Genomic DNA, 17,383 nt, shown 5'->3' with positions numbered 1-17,383 from the left:
AGATCTGAATCGTCAAGAACGCGGAATTATCCGCATAGTATTCACCAGCGATCGAACGACAATTAACCCCTTCGTTGACCCCATATGAAATGAACTCAGGTCACTCATGAAATCACCTTCCACTTCGGGTACTGAAGATGATCCGGTCGGGGGCCGTCTCACTATCAAACCACCCCATCTCTATATTTAACCTCAACAACGGTCACCGGCGATCCTATGGTGGTCCTCCACCTTCACAATCCCCATTGTATGACATACAAAATAGATGGAAAGGGTTTCCGACTCCATATCAAAACCTCGCCTGTGGCCGCCCCCAAGGCCCCCAGTTCGTATTCCTATTCCTTCCCGGATTCCCGCGGGCTGAACGGGCTGAAACGCTTCTTCAACACTCGTACCCTGGATCGCTAAACACCATTCAGGGTCTTCTTTAGTCAGTAGTGCTTCGTTTTGACTTTGGTCCCTGCAGAGTATGTGGTCGGGGTCTAATAGTACAGGAGACACGGTCGCAGGTCAACGGGGATAGCATCATCTGCTCAGCGTGTCAATCACCACCTGTCCTGTGAATAACCCGTTTCTAACTGTAGAAACATCACTCATCGAACGTGAAACTGAGAAATCAAGAAGAGAAATAAGAAGATTTCTCAACAGCTCTCAACGCGATGCTCAACATTAAGTCCCCCCGCTGATGACACAGTGACGAGACATCGGATCTCCATCGACAAGCTCGCTCCGACTCGACTTGGGGGCCAAGCTCCACCAGACTCAACTCTCTCGACATCAAGTGAATGGATATGATGTGAAGCGAGACCATCTAACTCGACGATGATGATATAAATTGCCTGCTCGCCTCGACCATAGTTATTATCACCATCATCTTCTCTCACATCGTTCCTCATCTACCTTCTTCGCTTCTATCACCACCAACCACCATCCTCTCATCATGACATTCAAAACCACCGCCGGTCTTGCCCTCCTCGCTCTTGCGGGCTCCGTCAAAGCCCAGTCCGTGGATGGCTCCAAGTACAACAGCCCAACTAACGGTCCCCCAGCCAGCTACTTTGCCGCGGCCACGACCCTGCCTGTCGCGGCCTTGCAGTCGGCCGCAGCCAAGGCAAGCTCTGTGCCATCCAAGGCTACCTATCCTGTCAATACGGACAAGAATTCTCCCAAGTCGACTATCCATAGCGATTGGGTCAAGTTCAACCAGGTATATTGCAACCTCCCTCGGATGGGTGATAGAGCCCTCGCTAATGACCACAGGGTGCCGCACTCAGCTGGGTAGCAGACATGGATGTCGACTGTGATGGCATAGACTACAAGTGCAAGGGCAACGGGGATGGCCTACCCGAGACCAACTGGGGAGCTCTGTCAGCGTATGAGGTACCCTGGATCGTCATCCCAGACCAGTTCCTCACGGTCAACGAGGACTTGCTTCCGGGTAACAACATTGCCGCAGTGATCTGGTGAGTCTGCCCTTCACCTTCTGTACCACTGTGCTGGCTGACCGACCTCCTTAGCAACGGCAAAATGTACTACGGCATCCTAGGTGACTCCAACGGCGACGACCCCGAGGTAACCGGCGAAGCCTCATGGCTCATGGCCCGCACCTGCTTCCCAGACGATGATCTCAACGGAGCCGAGGGACATGCCGAAGCAGACGTAACCTGTAAGCCCTACTCCCGCTGACCTAAAATTGGGCTATCTAATACAGAAACAGACATCGTCTTCACCGGCGACGACGCTGTCCTCCCCAGCAGTGCCCTGGACAAGAACTACATCACCAACTTCAGCACCCTGCGCTCAATGGGCGACAAGCTGGTCGGCGCTCTCGCGTCTAACCTGGGTCTCTCCAAGTCAGGCTCAGGCTCTGGCTCTGGCTCTGGCTCCAGCGCCAGCGCCAGCGTGCCCTCCCAGACCACCTTGGCCACGAGCGCCGCCAGCACGCCGAGTCCTTCGGGCTCCACGGCCACCTGTTCCTGGGAGGGACACTGCGAAGGTACGTGGACGCTCCGGTCGATACGAATACAATGGCTCATATTGATTTTATGCAGGCGCTATTTGTTCTACTGAGGATGACTGCTCGGATGATTTGGTCTGTGATAGTGGGAAGTGCAGCTCTGCTGATGACGAGGATGAGGATGATGATGATGAGGATGATGTGGATGACGACGAGGACGACGAGAACGACGACGACGATGATGATGATGAGGAAGACGATGACGATGATGAGGACGACGAGGCCGACGAGTAATCAACAACTTACAATCATATCGGAGATCCTCACCATCTCAGCTCAACAGTCTGCTTCCCTCCTTAACCCTTATTTATCAAACCATATATTTAATAAACTACTTTAAAACCAAACAACCTTCCAAAACAATCCCACCCAAGGGAAAACTCCCTATTCAATAAACAAAAATAAAATCCTCATTCCTCAAATCCGTCGTATCCGAAAACCCCTTATCACCATCCACACCCACCCTCTCCCCCGTCACATTCACATTGGCACCCACATCCTTCACCTCCACCACCTTCCCCTGCTCCACCGCTTTCTTTCTAACCATAGACTCATCCACAATCCGAGCCGACTTGCCCAGTTCCGTCCTCCGTCGTGCATGTTTCCGATTAAGATAGATGATGTATAGATTAGCGAGACTGCCAGAGTCAGTTAGAGAAAAAGAGGAGAGGGAGGCTGGTACGTACATAGCGAAAACAGCTACCAGCACAAACAGAATAAGGTTAGATATAAGACCCGGTCGATAGAGCGGTGCTTGGGAGGTGGAGTAGAGTTGGGGGCCGATGACCTTGCCAATTATCAGTTGCGTTAGCTAAGGCCCATCCATGGGTGTTTTATAAGGAAGGGGGAAGAGGGAAGAAGGGGCCTACATTTCCCGCACACATCCCAATCAACACCACAGCCGACGTACACTTCCTCTTCGTATCGCCAGCTGTGTTTTGCGCTTCCCAGGCATATACGAGGGGCGTTATGGCCGCGAGGCAGGAGACCTGTACATACATCATCAGTATACCACATCTCCCTGACGAATGGAACGGTCCTACCGAGTAATACCCAAACAAAAGCACCCCCTTCTGTTCCCTCGGCACAACAATCATCAACAACGTCCCGATGGCAGAAATCCCCGCAAACAGGGCAATCACTATCCCCTTCCTCTGGAACCTTGCAGCCAGCCATCCTCCGCCTAGAATGGCGATGACTTGAATCACGCCGAAGGGGATGTTGAACAGGATGGTTTCGAACGATCCGTAGCCGAAGGATTTGATGATTAGGTTGCCGAATGTGCTGATGCCGCCGCTGGGGATTCTGCATCCTGTTAGTTATAATGGTGGAACAGGGGAGGCTGGGAGGGAATGTACGCACGAGATAGTCACGATGAGAAAAAACCACAGCCACGTCTTCACGTCGTATGCTGTCTCCCAGACGTGATCCCATCGCCACTCCCGCGAGATGATGCCCATCTGGTTAGCCCGGAGACGTTCCACGGCGATGACTTTCTCGCGTTCGGAGAGGAATTTGGCTTCCATGGGGGAATCGGGCATGAATAGTAGGACTAGGGTTGAGTAGGCGACGGTGAGGAGGCCGCAGAACATGAAGATTATCTGTGGGTTTTGAGGGTTATTATGGGATTATTGGGGATAGTGGGGGAGACGTACTTGGTAGGAGTAGAGGCTGTCGCTGTGGATGTGGCCGAGTCCGTAGGTGAATAGACTACCGACCTGTGGGAATGGTTAGGATAGATTGTGTAAGATGATAGTAGGGGGTTTTACTATAAAGGTGACCCCGTTCATCGCGTTCCATATCGCTGTTCGAAGGGTCTGCTCGCCTCGACGCCACCACATTTGTGTGACGGCCACACATGAGGGTGCTGTTTCATTAGTTCATCGTAGCGAAGTATATGGGATATGATAGATCACACCGATCATAGCTTCAAATGTCCCCAATGTCAGCCGCAGTCCCAGTAGACTGGGAAAGTCCGTGCATGCCGCCATGATGGCCAGCGAACTTCCCCATAACAGCACGGCTGTTCCAATGACTTTGCCGGTAGGTGCCTTCACAAGTAGCAAGGCAGCAAGCGGCTGCACGACTAGTTGGGCAAGGTACAGAATAGACCCAAGCCATGAGTACTGCTGGCCGTGTAGATGCGCATCCTCGACTAGGCCAAAGATGGACACGTACGACAGCGTCGACTTGTCCAGCTGTTGGAAGAAGTATGCTCCTAGCAAGAGAGGGAGGATACGGAGATCAATGCGTCTAAGGACGTGCTTCTCTTCTTCTGGGCTGAATGTCCGCTCTTCCTCCTTGACGGTGGCTAGAAAGTCCGCTGCCTTTTCTCTTCCTGTGCCATGGGCCGTCGCGTCCACGGCGGTGATGGCATCGTGGGAATCCTCTGCACGGGTAGCCATCGCGAGTACCTGCCTGCCATAACAGAATAGATACTCGGTGACTAGTATGTGATTTATATCCTTCAGCAGGATAAACCGGCTAATATCACTGCACTTCCATCAATCACAGCCAGATCAGATACCTACCGAGGCTATCTGACCATGAATCTCGTCGGCCGATCTAACATGTTACCCCAGATTCTCCAACCCCAGTATCCCCGCATTTCGGCCTGCTTCCGGTTGATGGAAAAACTCTGGCAAACAAGCTGCGTGGGGGGAGGGGGATGTCCGTGCGAGATGTCAGATCTGCGCTTCGAGTGAGTGTGTCCCGACAGCATATAAACCAGCTACAATCATCCCCCTCATGAACATGGTCGCCAAGATTTACGGGGCGTTGTTACTTAGAAACAATGGCACAAATGAAGAAATACGCACTAATCGGCACCGGCGGCCGTGCCATGTTCTTCTACACGGCCATCGTGCGCGACTTCTTCAGGACCGCCCATCTCGTCGCTTTCTGCGACACCAACTCCACTCGTCTGGCATACGCCAACTCGCAGATCCAATCGCTAGGTCACGCTGCGATTCCGACGTACAGTGCGCGGGACTTTGACCGAATGATCGAGGAGACCCGTCCGGACGTGGTGATCGTCACCACGATCGACCGCACCCATCACCAGTATATCGTCCGTGCGTTGGAACTGGGCTGTAACGTCATCACGGAAAAGCCCATGACCATCGATGCGCCGCGTTGTCGACAGATCTTCGACGCCGTGGATTGCACCCAGCGCCAGGTCCGAGTGACATTCAACTACCGGTATGCGCCGCATAACACGCGCATTGCGGAACTATTGGCCAGCGGGGCAATTGGCGAGATCAATGCCGTGCATTTCGAATGGGTGCTCAACACCTCCCATGGAGCGGACTACTTTCGCCGCTGGCATCGTGATAAGAGAAATACTGGGGGTCTGCTGGTGCATAAATCAACGCATCATTTTGACCTGGTGAACTTCTGGCTCCGCACTCGACCTGAGACGGTCGTTGCAATGGGGGATCTGCGCTTCTATGGGAAAGAAAATGCCGAGCGACGCGGCGAGACGAGATTCTACTCGCGCTCTCGCGGGAGTGAAGTGGCCCGGGATGATCCGTTTTCTCTCGACCTGGAAGGCAATGAGAAGTTGAAAGGGATGTACGCGGATGCAGAGTGGGAAGACGGGTATTATCGCGATCAGAGCGTGTTCGGGGATGGCATCAGCATTGAGGACACGATGGGTGTGATGGTCCGGTATGAATCTGGGGCTGTGATGACGTATAGTCTCACGGCGTATGCGCCTTGGGAGGGATTCCGGGTGAACTTTACTGGGAGTAAAGGCCGGCTGGAGGTGGAGGTCGTGGAGCAGTCGTACGTTAACTCCGGGGGTGAGCAGGCATTGGAGGGCGCTCTTGAGCGACAGAGTATTCTTCTAAGGCCTTTGTTTGAGAAGCCGGTAGAGATTGAGGTGCCGACGGGTCAGGGAGGGCATGGGGGTGGGGATCCCCAGCTGCTGAAGGATCTGTTTGGTACTCCCGATGCGGATCCTCTGGGTAGGGCTGCGACGCATGTTGATGGGGCGTGGTCTATTGCTACGGGGATTGCGGCTAATGAGTCTATGCGGAGGGGAGAGGTGGTGAGAGTGAGGGATTTGATGCCGTTGTGAGTTGCTGTTTGGTTGGTTTAAGAGGTAAAGGTAGAATAGAATGCGTAATGGACCTGTGATACGATGGGCAGAGGTTCGTAGACGGACGTTAGATGCCCTCTTGTCATTAGGTGCAGCTTTGAGGTCACAAGTACATATTCTAGATAGCGAAACCGCCTACCTCAAGCACAAACTTAAAATCGAGGTGACATATAAGGTTTTATTTAGCTTGATTTGTGAGTGGAATACCTACAATTTTATATTGCATCACAGTCACTGCAAGAGGTGTCATTGAGCTACACAAGACTATTTCCAGAACCGGAACCTTCAAACTCTGCCCTGGCCCCCAAAACCTAGCGTCAACTGAGTAATTCGCGTTGATTCTCCCCTTCCCCGATTGACATGATAGAATATTGCGCAAAGGTGAGTGCAGACTGCAGACTGCAGACTCAGTAATTGTAAAGGTCACCATCAAGGTCAGCAGTGCCACGCTTGTAATTGTACAAGTCTCCATCAAGTTCAGCCTTGCTGCGTTTGTAGTTGTAGAGATCACCATCGAGTTCAGCGTTGTCCCGCTTATAACCGCCTCGCTTGTAGTTGTAAAGATCACCGTCTAGTTCAGCATTGCTGCGCTTGTAGTTATAAAGGTCGCCATCGAGCTCGGCCTTGTCGCGCTTATAATTGTAGAGATCCCCGTCGAGCTCACTAGTACCTCGTTTGTAGTTGTACAAGTCACCGTCTAGCTCGTTGGTAGATCCCACCGCTGAGAATGTCAATACAGAATTTCTTTTCATGGGACTGGTGAGCTACTTACCAGGTAAGGCCGCAGCCATACCAATGGCGAGGCATAAGGATAGTATAACCTTGGGGGTATGCATTGTGATGGCTTGGGATATTTTTTGCCTAGATTCAAGATGTATGCTCTTTTGCTCGTAGCAGGGTGTGGTTGATGTGGTTGGTCGAGGGGATAAGGTATCAATGGGAATGTCAAAGCCTTTATATAGATCAATATAGCCGGCTACTTGCACGGCATGTCAGAATACTGCATCGGGGTCGGTCATATGAGCGTATAATGTGGCGAGTAGCCGGGCATCGTCATCATTTCCTAACACATGCATGACTACGATGTACAGCACATGGAAATTACGTTGCTGCGTGGATCGACGGTGATAGTATTGTTGTGGCAACATTCTTTCTTTGCGTTTTCTCCCTTCCCAACCGAGGATAGAACATTAGGCATACTTTGCTGAACCGACTGGCAAGGCAATAGCTTGCCTGCTGTCACCCCAAGTTACCGGGAATCAAGTGTAGCTATGTGACACTGTGCTGCCTGACATCGATAGTTCAGCGAGGATGCATGCATATCAAACTACATGGTGAAGCTTCACCCCATGACGACGGACATGTCCTTATTCTAAGCATCCAGGGAATATCTGCACATCGTCTAAGCAAATGGCGGAAAGTCCCCTTACGCGGGGTAGCCGGCCATTGATGAAGCTCCACATGAACTGAAAGGTGTACCCTCAGACTCGCAGCAGCGATTCGAGTAGTACAAGCTCCTCCGCTCGTCCCATGCCTTCACGTTGACCCTGCGGGGAAATCGCTGTTTCACAATTACTCTATCTATGGAAACAGACAATGATGTGTTTATCAACACACCGACTTGGAATCCTTCCAACTTCCCGTTTGAAGATGATCACTCAATCCCCTCAACCTCATTTCTATCTATGCCCCCAACAAACCGTCCACCCTACATCCCTAAGGAAAATGTCCCTAGCAAGGCTCAGCACAATGTACATGGCTCTCAAAAGAGACCGAACCGACAGCACCTCGTCCTCCTCCGAGAGACTACCATTATCAGACAGTTCAGAAGACTATCGCGACGAGTCCTTCAACAAACCGCTCTTCGAGGAATGCCCCCACTACATGAACCATCAACGCCAACCCCCCTTTCAATGGAGCAGTTTATGCTTCCACCTCATCCTAGCCCTTATCTACGGCGCAGCATTCCTAGCAGCAACGTACCGATCCGCAGGCAATATCAACCACCAAGACAGTAAACCTGCACATCTTATCGCATGTAAGTCTACCTCTCCCACCAAGCCCAACCCTAACTAGGAATCCACTAACATAACCACACTAGCCCCACTATGGGAAGCCATAGAACTCGAGCGCAAAACCATCAACGCCTCAATCGCGAGCGAGAATCCATTCAAGGGTGCTCCATCGGACGAACTAGACCACGCATGGCACCAGCTATTCATCAACTCCAATGTCCGAGTTACGGCAGAAGACCTAGCGAAGATAAATCGCACGTCCGTCCCAATAAACGATGAGAAGGGAGGATATTATGCCATTCCGGGTATGTTTAGAACCCCCCATATGCGTAGCTCTGATCGATAGGTGTGCCCTAACAGAAATATAGATGTATATCACCAGCTGCATTGCCTGGTAAGACGACCCTTCCCTACCTACCACTTTTATTCTATACATAGCACAGCTGATCATAGTAATAATAAAAATAATAACTACCAGAAATTTCTCCGCCAAGTAGTCTACCACAGCTACTACCACGTCGGGAAACCTACTACCCCACTTCATATTGGTATGTACATCCCCTCCTCCCCACCTTCCATCCAATGCATCACCACTAAATACAAAATAGAACACTGCATCGACAACCTCCGCCAAAACATCATGTGCAAAGCCGACGTCTCTCTCCTAACCTTCACATGGGACCCGACAGATCGCGCCCCGAAACCCAACTTCGTCATCGAGCACGAATGCGCTAATTGGGACAAGGTGGATAAATGGGCCGAGGAACATCGATTCGATATCTTTGATGAAACTACCCTGGTTCATCCCACTCTGGGCCCTTCGTTTCCCGAGGAGGAGTATAAGGCTACGGGGAGGATTCCGGGACATCCGGATTTTCATCCAAATGGGTTTCATGGGGATCATGGGGGTCATAGTAATGGGGTATGATGGGGAAAGGGGGGATGTGCAGTCTTATATAGTCAGAGATATACTGTGCATGGCACATTATTCAATTATTATTTTGGGTATATACATCTATGTCCAGGAGTATTAAGCAGGAATTACACCCTGCGGATGATGAAACGTATTCTTCGGATCCAGCTCCTCCTTCAACTCCTGCAACCGGGGCAGATTCGTTCGCCAATACTTTTGCGGCGCATTCTCCATCCTCGGGTCCGGACAGCCCAGATACGCGTGTCCTACGCTCTCTGGCACCGCGCGCGCAAGCACATCATACAACCCATCGGTGAACTCGTACGTTGTTTCCGATATCGGGCCTAAGGGATTGACCATGAAGAGCTGGACCCAGAAGAGCACGTCTCTGTGCGCGTACGCGGTTGCGTCTTCAGCGACGTCGTTGATCGCTCCGCCTTCTAGACTGAGAGTGACGAACCAGGCTGGCGTGCCGGCGGTGTGGTTGTCGATGTATTCGAAGAATTCGTCGATTCCGGCAGATGGAATCAGTGTATCTTGTCTGAAGCCCAGAGACTTGGCATAGAACCAGGTCGGGGTGTTGCCGACGAGCTTGAGGATGGTATCTTCCAGCGCGTGCCCGACCATGCCGAGCCAGTCGGTCAGAACTAGGATATTGCCTGGGTTCTTAGGTGCGAAGTGGTCTTCTAATCCTAGGGCATCGTACTGCTCCTTGGAGCCGAAGAATAGTCCCTCGAGGATGATGTCCCCGTCGAAAATTACCATGTTGTTATAGAACTGGCGGGTTAGGTTCTTCGCCGAGATGAAAGACTGCCAGTCCTTGACGAATTGGGCCTTTTCGGCAGTGCTGCCCAGGTTGAAGGTATACGAGTACTGGACCGCGAGACCCGGGGCCGGCTCAGTGCGGACTTTGAACTCGGTCACGATGCCAAAGTCGGCTGCGGCGCCTTTGACAGCGAAGAATACGTCCTGATTCTGGGTATTAGATGCCCGAACGATGCTCGAGTTGGCCAGCACCACTTCGACTTCTTCGACGTGGTCCAGGGCAAGACCCCATTGGCGCGCGGTGGGACCAAGTCCGCCAATGGTGAAGTGTCCGCCTGTTTTGATGGTTGGGCAAACGCCGTGCGCCATGGCTCGTTTCCCGTTGTTGTAGAGTTCGATGTCGACGTCGTTAAGGGTCGTGCCCGGTCCGATGACTGCTTCGTATGTCTGGTCGTCCATGGAGAATTGGGTGAAGTGTTTCATGTCGACTACTACCGCGCCGTCGGTTCCGCCGAGGCCTGTGTCGAGCACTTGTTAGTGGAAGATGGCCTAGGGGGGTATTTGGCTGAGGGTATGCTACCATAGTTCCCAAAACTATGGCCTCCACTGCGTGCCTGCACTTTGTACTCATAGTCTGAGGCGCACTTGACTATGCCGGCGATTTGTTCTGCTGTCTCCGGGTACGTGATGGCGGCTGGAGTAACCGGGAGGTTGAGGTTGTATTCGTGGACATCGGCGGTCCAAAGAAGCTGGTTTGGGAAAACCGCAAGGGCTGAATTGCCTCCCAGGGCAGATATCAGGCAATCACGCCCTGCTATACTGGTTGTGTTGCCCATATTGGGAGAGACTGGTCTTGAACAGGGGGATCAATCGACTAACAGTTCGACGGAGAAAATTAAGGCTGCCATGCTCCTTTTGTTGTGCCGGGAGATGCCGGCCTGGAGTGGGGTGAAGATTCCATGCCTTGCCAGATGAGATGCACTATTGATCGATGGATACGAAGTTCCTTGGTTTGGGTGCAATGTTGAGTCAAAACAGCGATCTCGGCCTCCACTGCCTGTTCGCTGCGCGCCGATCATGCCTCAAACTAATGCAACTTTGATCCGGTCCCCACCAAAACCCCGCCAGACCCAAAATTTGTCTGGTTCTACCCCTGAATTTCTACCTTGTTCATTCAGCTAAGACCAATGGATTGGAAGAAGCTTGAGATGGGACCCATGGCTTGAGAGATTTCAAACTTTGCTCCTCACAATATTCTCACCCGGTTTGTCACCAGCGAGTCATGTTGTGTTCTTTACAGTTGATTCCTTCTGGTTGCGATTGAACAGAAACTCTCCGTCACTACAATAATTCACCGGCAGTAGATGGCCTGATCATAAATAGCATTCATGGCTCGTAAGATGTTTGCATCGAAAGAAAGGCGTTAATATCTGTAGCTTCCCCTTTGGCGGCACGGCTAGACATGATCGTTAAGTTGCGCTGAACAATGTACTTCAGCGCACAGTTGCAAGTACTTCAGATCTACATCTGAAACCTCAAAGCCGGTCCCATCCGCTTCAGCTTCCGGCTCACTGGGTTCGGAGCGTTGGTGGTCGTGTTGTACGTCGCCAGTGAGTCCAACACCTCCCACTGAATCGTGCCGTTGCCCTCGCGGTAGGTACTCTTGAGTGTGCCCACCGTCTGCAGACTCGGCGTAACGGGAATCTTCCCTGTTGCCACATCCTTGCCGCCAATAACGCGCTCAAACATCTCCAGCGCAAGCAACGGTTGGTAAAAGGGAACCTCATGGCCACTCTCATACACCCGCACAAAGGCAAACTGCCCTGCCTGGCGCACCTGGCCGTGCGTCACTCCATCCGAGGTGACAATGTTGGTGTAACCCGCACTGCTGAAGTTGGCGGCCTTGACCTGCAGTGACACGGCTTCCCCACCCAGCCAGTTGCAGTTGAAGTCAGCATCCCCGGCATACATGACCACCGTGACGCCCTGCTTGAGCAGCTTGCCCACATCCTGGATGGTATTCATGAGTCGCCCGTCGTCACCGGTGGACGAAAAGGCGAGTCCGACAGCGTTGTTGCTCTCCGTGAAGTTGATGTATGCGCCGATGGCGGCCTGCACAGATGCCTTGTTCAGGTAGTCGACGTAGAACTCGTAGGGGAACGGGTCTGGAGTGAGTTCGCGGAAGTCGTACTCATCCCGACCGGAGTAGATGTCGTAGATCTCCTCGACTTCATTGGCGCAAAAGCTGTCGGCCGTACTGCAGACCTCGTCAATGCCTCGGGCGGCGCAGTCGTAAAGCTGGTCGAGGCAGTTTCCAGGGCCGTAGAGGTTATTGTACATCAGCGAGCTGATGGACTTGTTGAATGGCAGGTAGTCATATGTGTTACCCGGATATACCTGTGGATGGGTTAGTGTCTAGGTAGTAAGAACAAGGATCGAATCAGGTAGTGTACCGTAAAGTTGTAGTAGGCCTGGTATTGAATGATCGGGTCATACCAGCCATTGCCGATCATCACACTGCCCAGCTGGATCTTCTTGGCACCCGGCTGGAGATGGGCGTTCTGCTCCTCGATGTACTCGTTGAAGACGGGTCCATAGTGGCCGCCATAACTTTCCGTGGTGAAGTGGAAGGTCTCGCGCGAGTACTGGGGAAATGCGCCCATGAAACCCTGCAGGGCGCGGTAGAAGTTGGGGGCAGCATTGTCGGTGGAGTTGGCCGTAAGGCTCACGTTCGGGTAGGCGTAGGTGCCACAGGACATGTCTGCTGCATAGTCGGGGCAGACAGGGGAGGGCAGGGCAATGACATTGTCCGTGGAGGAATCCACGTAGCCGGGGACCGGAATGCTGTAGGAGAAGCCAGTCTGCACGGGCTGGTCAATGTAGAGCATGTTGCTGGCGTTGTTCCAAGAGTACGGGTTGTTGTAGACGGAGCCATTGGCGTCAATGCCGCATGGGCCGTGCTCTTGAAACAAGCCGATCATAGAGGAGGAACCAGGACCTAGGAATAGTTAGCAATTGGAACGAAATGATGACCGGGGTGAGACATGCCTCCATTGATCCAGACGGTCAAGGGAGCCTCGGTAGGATCTTGATTGCGCGCCTCGAAGAACCAGAAGAAGATGTGCTCGTGCTCGGCGACATCGAGATAACCAGAGAAACTCTTGACGCTGGGATCGGTCTCGCAAATGCCGGTGGAGACCTGTTTGTAGCGGACGGGGATGTCGAGATATCCCTTGGTGGGAATGAGATCCGTGGGTGGAGACACAAACTGGGCCCTGGAGACGGGCAAAGCAGCCACCAAGGCAGCAGCCCAGAGAGTGTACATGTCGGACAGCAGAGATCAAAGATGGGGAAGGAAATTCTCAACGTGAAGATATTCAGAGCATGCTCTTCACCCTTTTATCAAGAAAGTTTGCTATCTCTTATCGGAAAAGAGAGAAGTGTGGAGTAACAATGCTTAGGTGACTGGGGAGATAAGTACCAAGTTGAGCAGACGCGTGACCTGCCGATCGCTGGCAAAGCCGACGGAGTCCGAGTCACCGTTAGCAACAAAAACACCATTCTACATTCTACCATCTTCGATATTATTATCATGACTCCACATCTCTTCTTCATTCGAGCTTAGCTTTTATGCTAACGGATATATCTTCTTCACACTAACTTATCCACTCTTGACTCCTCATAATCAGCAGTATCATTCCATGTCTTGAGCCAGTCCGTGCTGGAACCAATCCTTTCACTAACAGAGTGTAGGATAGTCATCATGTTATGTAGAAAATGCATGTTCTGTTCTGCTATTCCTTATGGCATTCATGACTTCACTGTCCAAGCTCCGCCATTGATCATTTTGGCCCCTCAATCAGCACCTTGATTGAGCCACTACTCGGATCCGACGCCGTCTGAAACGCCTTGGAAGCGTCTTCAAAGGCATAGACATGCGTGATCATCGGGTCCAAATCAATCACTCCGCTGGACATCACCCGGATGGCGCGCGGCCACATGTTGACATAGCGCTGCTGGAACTGCAGATCGATCTCGCGCTCGCTCAGTCGCATAAATGGAAACCGAAGCTTGTCCTTGCCTACGCCGACCACAAACACTTTGCCCCCAAACTTGACACTCTGAATAGCATTGGCGATGGAACTCTCGACTCCCGTGCATTCCAGGGCAACCACGGGCTCACAATCCTCCCCACCCATCAGCTGCACCACCCGAGCTGCAAATTTCTTGTCCGTCTCCTCCGGCCGAACCTGCAGTGTTCGAGCAGCAGGCACGAACTGTTGTGCAAACTGTAGACGCGCCGGGTTAACATCGCTAATCACAATGGGATACGCCCCAGCAGCGCGGCAGCATTGTAGCACCGCCAACCCAATTGGCCCTGCGCCGCAAATCAACACCGGATCTCCAATCTTGACCCCCGAACGAGTCACTGCGGTGAGTGCGACACTCAGTGGCTCCAGCAAGGCGCCTTTCTGAAATGATAGATCGCCGATCTTATGGCACCAGATGGCGGGATGGTTCACGTAGGTCCGCAGGAGACCATGAGATGGTGGACTGGAGCGGAACTGCAGATTCTTGCACCCATTGTAGCGTCCGGTAAGGCATGGTTCGCATGCCTTGCATACAATGTGAGGTTCGACCGCGACGCGATCTCCGACTGCGAGTGTCGTGACCGAAGGGTGGACCTTGACGACGAGGCCTGCAGACTCATGCCCCAATATATGCGCTTCATTTACCACCCACGGACCGATCCCGCCGTGTTTCCAGAAGTGCACGTCCGAACTTGATCGCTACGATTAGCTCTCATCATGGATGGATGGGTTTTGACGGCACGAATTACCCGCAAATTCCACTGGACTTGATTGCTACTGTGACCTCTCCCTCTGCTAAGCTTGATCCATCGGTTATGTGATCGAGGGTAGGTTCTGCCTCCTTGATAAAGAGATTATGATCCGGGTCCGTGTAGACCCCTCGGTTTGGAAGTTGTAACTCCATATTAACCATGAGCGTGTTTCTGAATACGTGCTTTGAGATTTGAATCAACTTATCTGGCTTATGAGGATATTATAGAATCATCTTGGGAGTTTTTAAGCCATACTCATGGATCGATTGCTATATACCTTCCTCGACGTATGGGGAAATATACGCGGGGTTGGGAAGAGCGGGGGCGCGCAACCCCACTGCCATGCCGGATCATCGTTGATTGCGATGCTGCAGTTCGCATGATTTCCTCCGTCAGGCAACGTGTCGCGGTACAACTTTGGTCCGAATCTCTTCTGAACAAGGGGGAACACACTAACCAATATGGTGAGGCTATCAAAAGACCCCAACAGCAGCTGTTCTCGGAGAGAGGCCTCAGTAGACATACTGTTATGATCTGATAATCACTAGTTCGTAGTATCAGTGATCATTCGTCCTCTTTCTCCACTGATGAAAGTGGGGAAAGTTGAGAGATAACAGAAACCGTGGAGACCGATCGTCAGCCTCTTATTTTGGATAGAATCAACACACCTGCTGTTGACACTTCGCCCACAATCGATATTATTCTATTCAGTTAAAATGCCAACATCGGACGAAGAATTCACCTGGACTGCCAAAGGCGGTTTTCAGTATGGTATGTAGTAACTTATCTCGACAGAGTCGTTATAGTTACTCGGCTAAGTATACAGTGAAGGAATAACCACTGAGGCTGTTGTCCCATCTACCCCACCGTCAGGCCTCTCTTTCAGATATGATGTGATTGTTATCGGTGCGGTATTTGCCGATCTCACTGCCGCCCGCGACCTTGCTTTTAGAGGCAAAAAGGTGCTCCTCGTTGAAGCTCGAGATCGTATTGGAGGTCGTTGTTGGACTGCAGAGGTAGGAGACGCTACCAAGATGGAGCTTGGTGGCACAAGGGTGCACTGGCAACAACCACATGTATTCAGCGAGCTGCAACGATATGACCTCGCTCATTTTCAGGAAACCGTGGCATTTCTTGAGAACGGTGAGTTCATGGTCAAGGAATCGCGGTCTCACCCTGCTAGAGTGCAGGATTCTGCGGAAGGACAATTCATTATGGAGCGACTAGAAGGACTGATGGAGAAGTTCTTTAATGTTGATGGGCAAGGCGGGCGCAGTGTAATCCGATTCCCGTTTAGTACGGCCTTCAAGTGTCGAACAGAGTCCGGACTACCTCGAACTGGATAAACTCAGCCTAGCGGATCGTATTTCGCAGCTCGATGGTTGCGGCCAGGAGGAAATGTCAATGCTTAGCGCGCATCCCGCTTCTTTCTATGGCGTCTCGCCGGAAAAGGTTTCCTTTGCCGAAGTGCTTCATACCCATGCATTATGCAACTTTGATCCTGCCATGATGGAGATAGCCACCATGAGATACAAGATTGCACGAGGCACCACGGCCTTCGCGCGCGCAAACCTTGATGACGACAAGGGAGCCCAGATCTTTGGTTCTCCTGTGACATCAAGCACTCAGACAGGTGGAAAATTCCCCGATTATCCTGTTACTGTCACCCTGGAAGATGGAAATCAGTTTGTGTCCAGATTCGTCATCTCGACAATCCCCATCAACGTGATCTCATCCATCACCTTCGAAGACGCCTATCGAGTCACTAGAGACATATTGCGACAGAACTAAAATATGGGGGTTAGTATGTACTTTAGAATTGTATTTGTAGCATTGAACCTCGTCTTGAAGCCTCTGGGGCATGCTCTCTAGTCTATGGGTTCTCAATGATAGATTCATTTCCTCCAAGCGAGACCCACCACTGCAACGTGTGTTAGTATATATTTAGTTGACAAACAATCATCGACTAAGGCAGACAAGCGGTCCCGTAGACAGGAAGGTAATGAGGCCACCATAGTCAAACTGGTAAAGGGCTAACAATTAAGCTTATTCTCTCAGGTGGAGGAGATACTAGAAATGAATGCAGAGGTAGTATAGTAGCTGTATGCACCTCTTGCATTCAGCTGCATTGCTTTGGTTACGAGCAGAGTATCTTACTGTACCCGAAGACATGAAGAGTTGAGTCAAGTGGGACCCCGAGGTATGTTATTTTTAGTAGTTTGGCGACATCATTGGCTGATTACGTAGGCGGAAGGTACTAATACACCATCTAACCATACGTGCAATACATACTTACCAGCTCCATCACTGAGTTGCACTCATTGCAGGCACCGGCTTCTCCCACGTGATAAGTAATAATACCGAAATCACCAGCTCCATCTGGTGCCACTTTCCATGACTGGCTCGGTTTGCCGGAAGCGCCGTCACCCGCGATCATACGACGCCCACCACCGAATCTTGGCCGAGGATCACCGCCCGCCTTTGCCTTCAGGCAGCGCAATTGGAGATGGAGTTCAGTTCAGTTCAGTTCAATTCACTTGTCCACAGTCCCACGCCTCGCCTTTCCTTTCTCGGTCGCTTGTGATTTGGACTGGCTGGCCACCGACTCTCCCTCGGACCCTTTCTCCCTCTGCTACCTCATCATCTTTGAATCACTTGCCCCTGAGGAAACAGCATCGAGGGGGTATCTTTGCAAAGTACATTGCGCGCCCCTCTCTCGGTTTAGCCT

The 17,383-nt window shown here is 51.8% G+C and overlaps 9 protein-coding genes across 9 annotated transcripts; 4 read left to right on the top strand and 5 right to left on the bottom strand.

Annotated features, from left to right (window-relative positions):
• Nucleotides 1-525: 525 nt before the first annotated feature.
• On the top strand, nucleotides 526-2,251 carry BO85DRAFT_500937 (glycoside hydrolase family 75 protein; the record flags this gene model as incomplete). The annotated part of the gene is made up of 6 exons (XM_025664143.1): nucleotides 526-1,207; nucleotides 1,261-1,463; nucleotides 1,518-1,666; nucleotides 1,718-1,853; nucleotides 1,896-1,996; nucleotides 2,052-2,251. The coding sequence occupies exons 1-6, from the start codon at nucleotides 941-943 to the stop codon at nucleotides 2,249-2,251; spliced, it is 1,056 nt and encodes a 351-aa protein (XP_025519547.1). The 5' UTR covers nucleotides 526-940.
• A 154-nt stretch (nucleotides 2,252-2,405) lies between these two features.
• On the bottom strand, nucleotides 2,406-4,606 carry BO85DRAFT_465578 (putative MFS transporter; the record flags this gene model as incomplete). Its single annotated transcript, XM_025662067.1, has 8 exons — nucleotides 3,936-4,606; nucleotides 3,787-3,884; nucleotides 3,673-3,735; nucleotides 3,380-3,618; nucleotides 3,061-3,322; nucleotides 2,887-3,006; nucleotides 2,704-2,804; nucleotides 2,406-2,655 (listed from the first exon to the last, which is right to left on the bottom strand). Exons 1-8 carry the CDS (start codon nucleotides 4,420-4,422, stop codon nucleotides 2,406-2,408), a joined length of 1,620 nt encoding a protein of 539 aa, XP_025519546.1. The 5' UTR covers nucleotides 4,423-4,606.
• A 214-nt stretch (nucleotides 4,607-4,820) lies between these two features.
• Nucleotides 4,821-6,098, top strand: BO85DRAFT_362322 (Gfo/Idh/MocA family protein; the record flags this gene model as incomplete). The annotated part of the gene is made up of 1 exon (XM_025655623.1): nucleotides 4,821-6,098. One exon carries the CDS (start codon nucleotides 4,821-4,823, stop codon nucleotides 6,096-6,098), a length of 1,278 nt encoding a protein of 425 aa, XP_025519545.1.
• Nucleotides 6,099-6,526: 428 nt separating this feature from the next.
• BO85DRAFT_483652 (uncharacterized protein) lies at nucleotides 6,527-6,955 on the bottom strand (the record flags this gene model as incomplete). The annotated part of the gene is made up of 2 exons (XM_025663172.1): nucleotides 6,527-6,840; nucleotides 6,892-6,955. The coding sequence occupies 2 exons, from the start codon at nucleotides 6,953-6,955 to the stop codon at nucleotides 6,527-6,529; spliced, it is 378 nt and encodes a 125-aa protein (XP_025519544.1).
• A 671-nt stretch (nucleotides 6,956-7,626) lies between these two features.
• Nucleotides 7,627-9,152, top strand: BO85DRAFT_445074 (oxidase ustYa family protein). The gene is made up of 4 exons (XM_025659173.1): nucleotides 7,627-8,157; nucleotides 8,221-8,439; nucleotides 8,503-8,682; nucleotides 8,743-9,152. The coding sequence occupies exons 1-4, from the start codon at nucleotides 7,770-7,772 to the stop codon at nucleotides 9,060-9,062; spliced, it is 1,107 nt and encodes a 368-aa protein (XP_025519543.1). The 5' UTR covers nucleotides 7,627-7,769; the 3' UTR covers nucleotides 9,063-9,152.
• On the bottom strand, nucleotides 8,990-10,990 carry BO85DRAFT_111146 (FAD-binding oxidoreductase). The gene is made up of 2 exons (XM_025653852.1): nucleotides 10,393-10,990; nucleotides 8,990-10,330 (listed from the first exon to the last, which is right to left on the bottom strand). Exons 1-2 carry the CDS (start codon nucleotides 10,646-10,648, stop codon nucleotides 9,165-9,167), a joined length of 1,422 nt encoding a protein of 473 aa, XP_025519542.1. The 5' UTR covers nucleotides 10,649-10,990; the 3' UTR covers nucleotides 8,990-9,164.
• A 343-nt stretch (nucleotides 10,991-11,333) lies between these two features.
• Nucleotides 11,334-13,137, bottom strand: BO85DRAFT_412163 (serine carboxypeptidase; the record flags this gene model as incomplete). Its single annotated transcript, XM_025657553.1, has 3 exons — nucleotides 11,334-12,209; nucleotides 12,266-12,810; nucleotides 12,846-13,137. 3 exons carry the CDS (start codon nucleotides 13,135-13,137, stop codon nucleotides 11,334-11,336), a joined length of 1,713 nt encoding a protein of 570 aa, XP_025519541.1.
• Nucleotides 13,138-13,403: 266 nt separating this feature from the next.
• On the bottom strand, nucleotides 13,404-15,268 carry BO85DRAFT_388515 (NAD(P)-dependent alcohol dehydrogenase). Its single transcript, XM_025656713.1, has 3 exons — nucleotides 15,113-15,268; nucleotides 14,653-15,023; nucleotides 13,404-14,594 (listed from the first exon to the last, which is right to left on the bottom strand). The coding sequence occupies exons 2-3, from the start codon at nucleotides 14,814-14,816 to the stop codon at nucleotides 13,655-13,657; spliced, it is 1,104 nt and encodes a 367-aa protein (XP_025519540.1). The 5' UTR covers nucleotides 14,817-15,023; nucleotides 15,113-15,268; the 3' UTR covers nucleotides 13,404-13,654.
• BO85DRAFT_465572 (flavin monoamine oxidase family protein) lies at nucleotides 15,097-16,576 on the top strand. Its single transcript, XM_025662066.1, has 3 exons — nucleotides 15,097-15,421; nucleotides 15,482-15,932; nucleotides 15,976-16,576. Exons 1-3 carry the CDS (start codon nucleotides 15,372-15,374, stop codon nucleotides 16,444-16,446), a joined length of 972 nt encoding a protein of 323 aa, XP_025519539.1. The 5' UTR covers nucleotides 15,097-15,371; the 3' UTR covers nucleotides 16,447-16,576.
• The last annotated feature ends 807 nt before the right edge of the window (nucleotides 16,577-17,383 follow it).

The sequence above is a fragment of the Aspergillus piperis genome (assembly GCF_003184755.1).
Source record: "Aspergillus piperis CBS 112811 unplaced genomic scaffold BO85scaffold_2, whole genome shotgun sequence".
Classification (NCBI taxonomy): domain Eukaryota; kingdom Fungi; phylum Ascomycota; class Eurotiomycetes; order Eurotiales; family Aspergillaceae; genus Aspergillus; species Aspergillus piperis.
The sequence above is the reverse complement of the archived record's forward strand: the minus strand, read 5'-3'. Positions and strand labels throughout refer to the sequence as shown.